The sequence below is a fragment of the Odontesthes bonariensis genome, chromosome 4 (assembly GCF_027942865.1).
Source record: "Odontesthes bonariensis isolate fOdoBon6 chromosome 4, fOdoBon6.hap1, whole genome shotgun sequence".
Classification (NCBI taxonomy): Eukaryota; Metazoa; Chordata; class Actinopteri; order Atheriniformes; family Atherinopsidae; genus Odontesthes; species Odontesthes bonariensis.
This window is the reverse complement of record NC_134509.1, coordinates 14,329,863-14,341,862: the sequence shown is the minus strand read 5'-3', so window position 1 is coordinate 14,341,862 and position 12,000 is coordinate 14,329,863. Positions and strand designations below refer to the sequence as shown.

The following is a 12,000-nucleotide window of genomic DNA, read 5'->3' as shown; positions in this document are numbered from 1 at the left end:
AGTCGGGTCTAAGCCTGTCTTTTTAAGTAAGGGCTCCACTATGGCATGCTTAAAGGTAGTGGGAAACACACCTGTTGAAAGAGAGAGGTTAACCATTTTGGTAACCCAGGGGCCAATTACATCAAACACTTTCACAAAGAGCCTACAAGGAAGGACGTCCGATGAGCAAGAGGAGGGTTTCATCTTGGTCACCAGTGCCGAGATATCAGCAAGAGTCACTAACTTAAATGAGGACCACAAGCTGGAGACAGGCTCAATGACAGCAGGGGTTCCACACAAAGGGGGAGGGATTTTCTCCTTGATCATCTTAATTTTGTCAACAAAAAATCTCAACAATGCATTGCTGTCAGCTTCACAAAAAACAGGGGTAACTGGTGCAGCAGGACATACAAGAGAATTTATGGTGTCAAACAATACTTTGGGGTTTTTCTTATTTACTGTTACCAGTTGACGAATATAGTCAGATCTGGCATTTCCCACCATCTCATTGTATGAGGACACCAGATCTCTGAGATAAAGTCTGTGTACCTCAAGATTTGTGGATTTCCACAGACGTTCAGTCTTCCGACATAGTCTCTTCACACTCAGGGTATCTTCATTTTTCCAAGGGCACACTTTTTTCTGCATTGACAAGTTTGATTTGACAGGTGCCACCTGATCCAGAATTTTAAAACAATGATTGGTAAAACAGTGAATAAAATTGTCCACATCGAGGCAATCCATGAACAAAAGAGGGTCAAACATAGCAGAAAAACTGTCTGCAGTATTAGCAGAGATAACGCGCCTCTGAGACAAAACTTCTAAGGGCTTAGGCTCAGGGCTGAAGTGCAGATCAAACAAAACAAGACAATGATCACTCAGATGGACGTCCTGTACAGACACATTTGAAATGTCCAGGCCAAGGGTAAAAACTAAGTCTAAAATGTGGCCTTTTTGGTGTGTGGGCTCAGAAACATGTTGATCAAAATTAAAAGCTTCGATCAATGTTAAAAGTTCCTTTGCGGAGCAAGATGAGCTGTCATCAACATGAAGGTTAAAATCTCCAAGGATTAAAACAGTTTCCAACTTTATTATGGAGGATAAAAAGTCACTAAAATCCTTCAAGAACACAGAAGCAGGACCAGGAGGACGGTAGATTGACACACAGTGGAATGGATTTGAAGAACCCACTTTCACCATCTGGGACTCAAATGAAGTGAATTCCAAGGTCTGAGTAACTTTGCAAGCACAACTGTCCCTGTAAACAACGGCCAGACCCCCCCCATGAACACAACAGCGGACACGCTAAATTCGCGGATTAAACGCGGGTTATTCGGCAGTGTGAAAGGGGCTAATGTTTCAAAATGACAACCTCGTTTTTATCAAAAGACTTTTAAGAGTTTTGTCATTTCTGCTTTGCTCAGAGCAGTGGCACAGAGGGAAAAAAAGAATCAGGATAACAAAAGTATCAGTTTGTTCTTACAGAAAAAGACAGCACGTCCATGATGAATTACAGTATGTGCTGTGTCTCAAAATCTTGCACAGGGCACCACTTTGCAGTACAAGCCAGTTGAATGAAACTGTCCATTTCATCCTACAAAAAAACACAGCAAAAAATAACTGCCCTCACTATCTGTCATCTAACCACTAAAGAGGCAAACAATAGCCATTGTAATGACATAATTTCTAAGAACAGAAAAACAATAACAGTAATTATGTTAAAGGGGAAAACACAAAACACATAATGGTGCTTGGGTTCCTGCTAAATGGCAACACGCAGACAGATCGAGTCGAGCCACTGAAATGGACGTATTTGCTCACATTAAACTAGAAAAAAAAAGTTTATTTTTTGGCTGCCAAATGATGTGCTTTGAAGTATCGCACATTTGTCTGAGAACCTGCCTTCAACATCCTCTCAGCTTTTGCGCATCCTTACTTTTGTTTCTCTTTGAAATGCATCCACACATCTTCATTGCAAGGCTTGTCAGATTATTTTGTGAAATCTTACTGGTGTAGGGGTGATAAAAATATTTGTTGTGAGTTGGTGCATTACTCATGTATTCACAACAGCCAGAACGTTCAGCAATTACTAGGAAAATTACATTCAGCTGAGGTACTGTTACACACACGTTTTCAGGAGCAGTAAGTGTGATACAGCTCTTTCAACTGTGAAAAATAATGCATTGAAAAGCAAAACCAGTTCCATCTTAATGATAAAATGTTATTTTGGGTATTACTTGTGCATGATATTTTACATTTTCTGTAACTGTCTTCCATAGTATTTCAGTGTAATTTGGTGCCAAAATAACATAAATTCATGTTGTTAATGTGTATTGCTCATGCATCAGAGCCTCTCAGGACGAATGGCTTGTTTGAAACAAATTGCTCTATTTGTTCCTGTATATTACAAATATTACCATATTTATAAATCTTGGGTGAAGCGTTCAAAACAAAATAAGTGTTAGTATTGAGCCACTTTCTAACTAATTATTTTTCAATCGACCCAAATTCAAAGCACAGTTTAAGCACGTTATTTTTGTCACTTGAACAAAGCCACCAGATTAAGTGTTGTCATAAAAGAGATCCTGGGCCAATTAGATTTAAAAGAAAAAGATGGGCTTCGAGGCAAAGAACAATCTGCGGATTTGTCTCCATGCCAGCTCTAACAGACGGAAAGAGGCGGTTTAAGAGGAGGTTGTGAGATGGCCTTCTTTGTAAAATATTGCTCAAATCCTTTAAAGTTTATTTTGAGGTAAAACTTTATATTTGAAAAAAACAGATTGTTACAGCAGACTAGGCATTCTGTTAGGAAGTCTCCGTCGTTTTTTTTGCTTTATTTTGGCAGAGTTTGTACTGTAAACCGCGGAGCAGGGACAGAGCTAAATCAAATCATCTCAACCCCCTTAAGTGTGCTGTGAAGACTTCTTCTCCTCACAGGCAATAATACATAAAGATTGTGTTTGAGCTGGTGCTGAGTTTATGTTGATATCTCTCAAAGACATATTATAAGTTAATTATCTGGTCTGTTTGAATGGAGAGTTTCATTAGTGGATTGTGGCAGAGTAATCTAAAGAATAGAGGGCCACTGTAACCCCTGTGGTTTGCCTTGGGAGGACTGTCACTGAATGTGATGCATGTTAATCTCCATTTCCTCGATTATGCGTGGGCCACTGTCAGTGCACACTGTTTGTTCAAAGTCAGGGTGACTTTCTCTCTCTGTGCTTTAGTTCTCTGTTGCGCAGTGAGGGCGGAGAAGGGTGGAGGTAGGTGGGGGTGGGGCATAATGAGGAATGGGAGGAAACAAGAAGAGGAGCAGAGGAGTAAACACCGAGACAGGTGTCTGGCAAGGGACAATGATTAGATTTATAAAGCAGCCAATGTTATTTTCTCTGCTTGGAGACTGCTGTAAGACATTAAGCACCGACTGAAGCCCCCAGCGTCCCACTGCAGACAGTTTTCCCTCCATGTCCCTCCTTGTGCGCCTACTTCCCCTCCCTGTTTTCACTCATGTTGCTTCCTTTCCTCTCCTCTGTTCCCTCGTGTGAGTTTGAAATTTTCTTCCTTGTATCTCATCGAGATGGATCGGCCTTGAAAGCATCCTTTCTGCTTCCATCACCATCCTTACATTTTCTCCTCCTCAGGCAGTGGTGTGTGTCACTCCCCCTCCTCCCCCACAGACTGTTGGCTCGCGCACAACATCCAATATTTTCTTCAGCTGGAGTGGAACTGAGCACATTAGGGATGGGTCTTTTAAGGTGATCAGACTTGCTCCCGCCGTGTCAAGGGACCATTTCTCTTCATTTTAAAGTGTCTGTCTTGCTGCCAATGCTATAGATTTTCTATCAGCTCCTTAATCACAGCCCCATGATCGAGAAAGTGGTTGGTCAGGCTATCTTATTTGAGAAGTATAGTATCAATTTTGTCTCTGTTGGGGACATAGTGTGGGTTATTAGACTGCCATTTGAACAGTTACACATTTTTCTCTCCATCACCCCTGTCAACTTTCCAATTGAGACTGTTCAGTCTCATTCTGCATGAAGACTCTTCTGCAACATCTGTCAGGAGAGGACTTTCCTGATAGAGCTTTTGAAATCAAGAAGCATTCTAATTTTTCAACCTGTTTAAGGCTGAATGTAAGCTCATTAGGTTTGAAGATTTCTGGGGGGCTCGACATAAAGATTACGATTTCCAAACCAATTCCAGGGTAGCAACGAGAGGAAAAGATCCTTTGCCTGAGCAGACATTTTCTTGAGGATATAAATTACACTGAATTGATCTATTTTCTCTCTTCTTGTCTCCCCTTTAGGTCATCTGATGGTGTGTATACAGCTGGAACAGTGGTGGTGAGTCATCTGAAGATGGGGGAGATGGAGGAGGTCGACGTCGACCACATCACCACCAACACACCCTCGCAGAATGTAAATAGCAGCGTGCTGATGAACAGTGCGAGTGTCTGTGCACCAGATGCCTCGTGCTTATGCCGGGATTAGACTAGCACTGCTCATTTCCTCCAATGAGATTAGATCAACTTTAGTGAACCCTAATGAGGATTTACAGGATGTGTGTATGTGTAACACCCGCGTCTAGAATACATTTGTGTCGACTCTCCACCGACACTAAAACAATTTGAGAAAGTAAATCAATCAAGCTGATGCCCATTCAGCTTTTGCAGCCGTTCCTTAAACTCTTATTCATTTGATGAAAAAGAAATCCTGAATGTTGCTTTTCTGCATCCACAACCCTCCGTCTCTAATATAATCTCATTCAGTGCACACTACTAACCGCGCTTCAGTTGTGGCTCACACAATCACTGCAGAGGAAGAGGAAGAGAGAGTATTCTTCCTCGGAGTTTGACAGTAAACTGAAGATTGAGTTATCCAAATGGGATGTCGCCACACCAGAATTGAAGTTGTATGTACTCCTATTTAACTCAGTTTTCTTTACATTCTTAATGGAGAGAGTTTTGTCAAGTGAATGTGTGCTGTAGAGTCAGTAGGTATTAAATAGTAAAGGTAGAGTTTTCATGTTGTTTCTGATCTGAGAAGAAACCTATTCTGATTGTCTTCTACGTCGGTGTTGTACTGCAAGGCAGTATAGAGACTTGTCGTTCTTGCCTGCTGTTGAAAAGCTGTTGTACTGCGTGTGTGTAAATATGTGTATCTGCATGTGCGTGTATGTATGTGCGTGAATCACTGTCTTATATAATTGACCAAGGGCTTCTACACGGCTGACTAGTTTTGAGTTTTGCCCACCCCTGTTGTTGGTGTAGGGAGGTTCCCTGCTAGGCTTCAGAGTGTCACTGACAATCTGCCCATGTCGTCTTGATGAATGTGTTGGCTTGTCTTTGTGTGCGTGTGCGTGTGCGTGTGTGCATGTGCGTGCGTGTGCGCGCGCGTGTGTGCGTGTGCGTGTGTGTGCGTGTGCGCGCGCGTGTGTGTGTGTGTGTTGTCACAGCATATTTCCCCCTCTGTCAGTTGTTTCTGTTGTAGAGGATGAGCAGAAGAAAGAGGGAATGGATATGAAAAATATCAGGAAACTTTAGCATTCACTTGAGATGAAGTTCTTGTTTGAGCTACCTGCATCGTATGCACGTCTTGTTGCGTGAACCGACATACTTGTGTGTGTTCGGGTGTCTGTGGTGGGGTGAGTGGCACTTGTTTGATCATTCCCTGTCATTCCTTGGGTGGCTGCTGCTCATGAATATCCCACTAACTCTGTGGAAACAAGAAAGAGACTTCAGTCACCTTTGATCTGATCTCTTTACATATTTTAGCCATCAAAGAGCCATCGACCTCATGCTGACCTCTGCCTGCAATTACAATGGAACTCCTTTCACAGCTGTGGCTTCTGGCTCATTTGTAAAACTCTTCGTTATCAGCAGCCTCACTCGCTGCACTTTTCAAATGCCAAATGTTGCTTCTGCTTGTTCTGATCAATGGATACTCTTTGCTTTGGATTTTATATGTGTGAGTGCGGGGCTTGGTTGGTGTCTTCTGTATTCAGGATCAGTTTCTAAACAACAAGGGGTGATGGGTTGTCCTTAGCAGTTATTAAAACCTTTTTCAGGGGACAGATTCTGATGTCTAGCTGGGTTAAGTGATTCATCAGACACGATAGAACTGACATACAGAAAGCAAGGGAGATTGTTCATTGTCAGTATCACTTTGATGAGGAAACCCAATCTACATGCATCAAGAGGCAAACTAAAAGGCTGAGCATATTCAACAATTTAGCATGTACATATCTGTGTTCCAGGAGATGTAGAGTGTACAGCTAGAGCTTAGTTTTATACTGTCTTTTGAATTCACAAGTAAGTTATATATTTACTGAAATAAGCAAGATGCTACATTAAATATTTACAATATCCAGATACTATAAAAAGAAGTGTTTGTATAAGCCTTTTGTTTTAAGTTTTTAATTGCCAAAAACACAAGAGCTTAAGTGCAAGGAATTAGTTAATGTTGTGTCTGTTTGCTCCATTGTGTGCAAGAACGATTACTATTTGGCATCAGGTGGGTGCAATAAAATGTGATTTACCCCAATATGCCTCACCGGGGTGCAATAGTAAAATCAGTCGACAATAACACCTGGCACAGGCTCGATAATCAGAATATTTTTCTCTGGTTCATAAAAGATGTAAATAAATGACTGAACATTATTTCCGAATTTTAGTTGAATAAAATTATCAAAGTAAATGTAGACGAACAAATTTCTAAATATATCAGTCTCGCAACATAAAATAAACTATTGATTTGTCATTTATTACCAATTTGGGGCACACTTCCACATTGTGTTTTTGTTTTTTTACGACAAAAAATAAGAATTTCCACCTTACAAAAAGCTTGCATTTGGTACAATGCAATGTGGTAGAAGCAACATTTATTGTCTGATTGATCTGCTTCTACAAATGGCTCTCTGTCATCTTCCTGGTTACCAAGATGACAGTTCTGTCAGAACCACTCTCGTCAAAACGAGACGAGAAACAAAGATGAATTTCAGAAGCTTATTCTGAATGCATACAATTATGTTTGGCGGTATGGCTCTGTTCGGAGGAAGTTCCCGACTTTTCCATGAGCTCCATGGAAGCCAAGACAGGGAACAGCAGCATCCTCAGGTGGAGTGCCTTCCATTTGCTGTAAAGGCAACAAACCCCCTAGAACAGAGCAAGCAACAATGAACAACAGTATGAAATTGTTTGGCAATGAGAAGTCGGTGGAGCAGGGGAGGTGGTGGGTGCAAGCAGAGAGCAAAAAAAAAGCAGTGACAGCAAACCAAGTTTAAATGAAGTGCCCCAAATGCCAGCATCCAATTGCGAGCAGCAGCTGATTACCCATTGAACGCAGCTGGCCATAAGGGTTGGGTCGGCGTCAGCCAATAGGCAAAGGGCGCGTTGACTACGTGGTCTGCCAGAACTAACGCGGTGCTCCATTTCCGGTCAAAATGGCTGGTTGACTTAAAATAAGTGACAATCACAACACCAGTGCTTTCTGAAGAGTTCAGATTTCTGAAGAGTTCAGAAAGCCGCCCAGTTGCTTTGAAATGAGATGCTCGTTGCAGCTCTCTTTCTGCAGGTACACCACACACTCGCTCATCAGTAAATTTGATTGAAAAAGTAAACTAAAAACAAAAAAAGGCTATGTGGGCACAAGACCTCTGTGAACCAAACTTGAAATATAGATCAAGCAATATAGCATCTGACGGTATATTTAGATTGATCCTGTCTGTGTGTCATTGTTTCATCTTAATGGTCAAAATCAGGTTCAGATTTCCATGAGTGAATGTTTACTTTTATTTATTTTGAGCTTTTATTTATCAACACAAACACAATAGTTGTTTAAATAATTTATCTTTTATTGATGTATATGTTACTGTATATGTATCATCACCAAGAATGCCAACAAGAAAGGCATATTTAAGACCTTATCAGAAATTTCCAGCTTATGTAGAGATTCCAATATTTGCTAATCAAAAGTGTAATTTTATTCAGTTATACATTAAATGCTTTCACTGCTCAGCGTGTTTTTTTTTTAATTGTAGATTTAATATTAAATATGCTGCATTTTTTGTTGGGGTTAAACTGTATCTGTGTGATGTGAGAACAGAAAACTTCACTGAGGCCTCGTAGTGACCCAGAGGACGTGGGGCTTTGCGAACATTCAGCCGTCGTTCTTTATTCAATGCGTAACATATCTATCACAACATTAACATAAAAGGAGAAACAGGTTTGTCATTTCATTTTTCAAATTTCATTTGAAGTACAAATAAAAAGATACTTACTGGGTAGTATATGAAGTGTAAGGGGGATTGTTCTTCTTTATACAATTTCCTTCCCTGAAATAAGGCAATAACCATGTTAAAAAATAACAGGCCTGTTGCCTAGTAACACAATTTAACTGAGACATTAAAACTGCATGCTTCCCCGTCTTTATTAAGTGAGAAAGCTAAGGTTATTTTTCATGTGCTGCATACTGTACATTGCTATCTGTTAGTTGACAGTAATTTGAAATATGCTAGTAGAGCAGGAAACAGCAATATGATGAGCTGATAATGACTGACATGGCAGTGGGGGTAACAGATTAAAAATCCATCCCTGAGTCAGTGAAGTCACAGCAAGGGTTTTTCTAGCTCATGCCTACTGTGGCCTTACTAAGTGTGGTAAAGGCTAGGTGCACATTGCTTTGAAGATGTGAACTAAAAGGAGAGCAGCACATCAGCAGCTGCTTGCTCTGTGTGGTTCCTTGTGAGTCTAGTCTTTAACAAAATAATTGTAATGTGCACATAGTAAACGCAGTAGTCAGTACTTCTGTCACCACAGCGGTTTCTTTCATCCATTTATTTTCCATATCTGCGTAATTCTGTTCAGGGTTGTAGCTGCCACTGGGGAGACAGGCAGGGTCAACTGTGAACAGGTCCTCAGTCCACCCACGGACCAACACAAAGACAAATGAGATAAACAATCATGCACACCCACAATCACTCCTGAAGTCAATTTAGAGTCACCAATTAACTTAACATGCAAGCTTTTGGACTGCCGGAGGAAGCAAGAGTACCCAAAGAGAACCCACACATGCACGAGGAGAACATGCAAACTTCACACAGAAAGACTCCAGCTTTGATTCAAACCAGGAACCATCTCACTCGGAGGCAACAGTGCTTACCACCACACCGCTGTGCAGCCACTGTGTGTTTCAGTGAAATGAAATGGCTACATATTACAAAGCTGTACTAAAAACTGAGTTAAAACAAAGTGCAAACCGATAGGCAGTTCATGTAAAATTAATTTTTACATGCAAATTCTCATACATCAAAGCTGTAGCTATTTGAAAATGCTGTTATAAAATACATGTGTGTATATATATATATATATATATATATATATATGGTCATTATCAAAGCCCATCTGCTCCTATTTGGAGGATAAACATGTTGATGTCTCTTTCTTGCCTTCTTTCGTCCTCAGTGTCCCTTGGTCTGTGAGTCAGCGCACCACTCCTGCACCGACAGAGAAGATAACCCCCTGTCTGGACCAGGTATGACTCACACCCAGTATACCTGTAATCTTACCATTCATTGCCAAATAATATAATAATATATCTGTCAGAAATGCTCTCTAATTTCCCCCTACTTCCTTATATTTTCATTATATGCCCACCTTTTTTTTTCTTTTTCTAAGAAAGCTTGAATACTATAATTCATCTTGACTATTTGAACACATATGCTGCATAGTGGTAGTTAACAACCCAAAATATCTTTGAGTAAAAGTCCCATGTCCTCCATCTAATTAACATTCAACTACCCTTGCACTACTTTCCCTAAAGAGGATTTGAAGCATTTCTGAAGTGTGCAATTTGATAAAGATAATTTCCTTTTTTGTTTCTGTTTTGATGTATTAACACAATAGTCTTGATACTTTAAAATAAATTTGAAAAACAGTGATAGGTATCTGAGGTTAACTAACTTGGCTCTTTCTTGACTAAATGAAGATGAGCGAGAGATCCATGAAAGCTGTGTGAGACAAATTTTGTGGCAACACAAATCCAATCCCTGCTTGAAAAAGACGCGCTGTGACAGAGAAGGGAATGATTCGAAAGGTCACAATCTCTGCTGTGTTCAAATTGAACAGTTCTTGTTCAGAAAATACTTGGGAATTTAGTTACCTTTTTCTGATTAAACCCTTTCCTCTCTAATACGGGTTCCAACCTCCCCCTGAGCTCCAAAGCATGGGCATGCCTGTTGGCATGGTGTCATTGTCACTTATAGTTTTATTGTGATTAACTACTGAACTAACTATTGCCATGTTTGCAGGTGTAGGTGTAACCCCCCCCCAACAACACACACATAACATCAGACTGAGTAATACATTTGCTTTTCTGCTTTTATTACCTTTCTGAATGAGCGTGCAGTCAACAGGGAGGAGGAGAAGCCCACGCATAGCCCATCCCTGGAAGTCATTTTCTTAAGAGGTGTGAGGAGGGGAAACTAAAGCGTCTGATTGGTGGTCAGATTAGTGTGGGTGCAGGGGGGAGTTCAGGGGTTAATCCACTTCACTGACAGAGATGGAAGTCAGCAACTGTCTCCCCTTTGATTAAAGTTGTGTTTTCTCTCCTTTCTCTGCACTTGTCTCTCGCTCTCCATTTATTTTTGTCATCCTATTCACTTTCTCTAATCCCCGTGCCAACAATAAATCTCCTTTAAATACAATTGAGTCTTTTCAGGGGTCATTCTGGGGCTAGTCTTAACCCTAATCATCATTAATTCCAACATCATTCTCAGATGAATGATGAGAATGAAAAGAAAAAGGATCATTTAAATATTTGGTTTACAATTACTGTCTGTAGGAGGATATTTATTGTCTCTATGTATATGGATTTTTAATCACAGATTATGCTGTGACAAATTTACTGAACGGATTTTGAGTGTCTGTCAAAATAAACGTTGTTTCAAGTTGACACAGAAGACTGGTTCACTGGTGCACTTGTTCACCTGTTTTTCCTGAGTTTTAGGAGCAGAAGCAGCTTGGTTCATTCCTTTATTTGCCTTTCTTAGCCATGCCTTCTAAATGCATCTTAAAAGTGAGCGCTGCAATTTCATATATTCCTTTTACAGGGAGCACAGCTTGAGGAACTTTGAGATCAGTTTGATAACTGTAGTGGTCCTACTAATAAAGTGCTATCACACATAGGAAATATTTTCTACAAGCTTTGAGTGCACAGGCTTAACAGTAGGATCAATTTATCTTTTCATTGAATATATTGCTGATAAAAAAGATAACAAAAACAAGTTTTTTCATGAAAATGAATAATAGAAACTTTGCAGTTTTCTTGTTCTAATATTTTTTTACATTCTGCCAAGTCATGTTTTGTTTAGATTTTAAATGGTCACCCAAATTACACTTGCCATTGCTTCCTCAGTTAATACTTTTGCTGTATAACAACTGTGGTGCGCCTTCTTGAACCTGTTTGAACTGAGGAGAAACACTGGATTTACTGGACTTAAACACTGAAGAAAAGACGGCGCAGCAGGATTAACACTATGACAGAACCATGTCACATTGCTGTATGGTTTCCACTTTTAAATTAAAGCTAAATATTTTCCTGCCACGCATATTTGACCATCCTGAGCAAGATTTTCGGCGTTTCACCTCGGGTGCTTTAGTTCCGACTTTTTGATTGACTCCTTTCAGACTGCAGCCTTGCAAAGGAAAATAAGTCGAAAGTAGAAGTCTTGCTGCTTTTTTTCCCCTCTGCTGCAAGCATACAGATAAGAGCATTAGAGTTGTTTGTCATTTCCTGCCCCTCGATTGCTGCTATTAGATGCTCTCTGCTAAAATGAAGAAGACAGAGCTGAATGTGAATCAGTCCTAATGGAAAAGGGGAGTAGTGGGGTTAACAACCAAAGTTTCGGGAAAATTATCCCACAAACTGTGCCTTTCTGTTGCACAATAAATAAGCAATTAAAATGGAAATGGCGGAAATAATAAGTCAAAGATTAACAGGACAAGGTTTATGTAGTTTGGTCTGC

The 12,000-nt window shown here is 40.2% G+C and overlaps 1 protein-coding gene across 5 annotated transcripts in view; it reads left to right on the top strand.

The window, feature by feature from the left end:
- Nucleotides 1-12,000, top strand: part of inpp4b (inositol polyphosphate-4-phosphatase type II B) — a 162,780-nt gene that overhangs the window by 89,163 nt on the left and 61,617 nt on the right. For all 5 annotated transcript variants that reach the window (XM_075463122.1, XM_075463121.1, XM_075463123.1 and 2 more), the window contains 2 exons: nucleotides 4,286-4,397; nucleotides 9,440-9,509. In XM_075463122.1, the coding sequence (XP_075319237.1) occupies nucleotides 4,286-4,397; nucleotides 9,440-9,509 (182 nt within the window). The remainder of the gene's footprint in view (nucleotides 1-4,285; nucleotides 4,398-9,439; nucleotides 9,510-12,000) is intronic.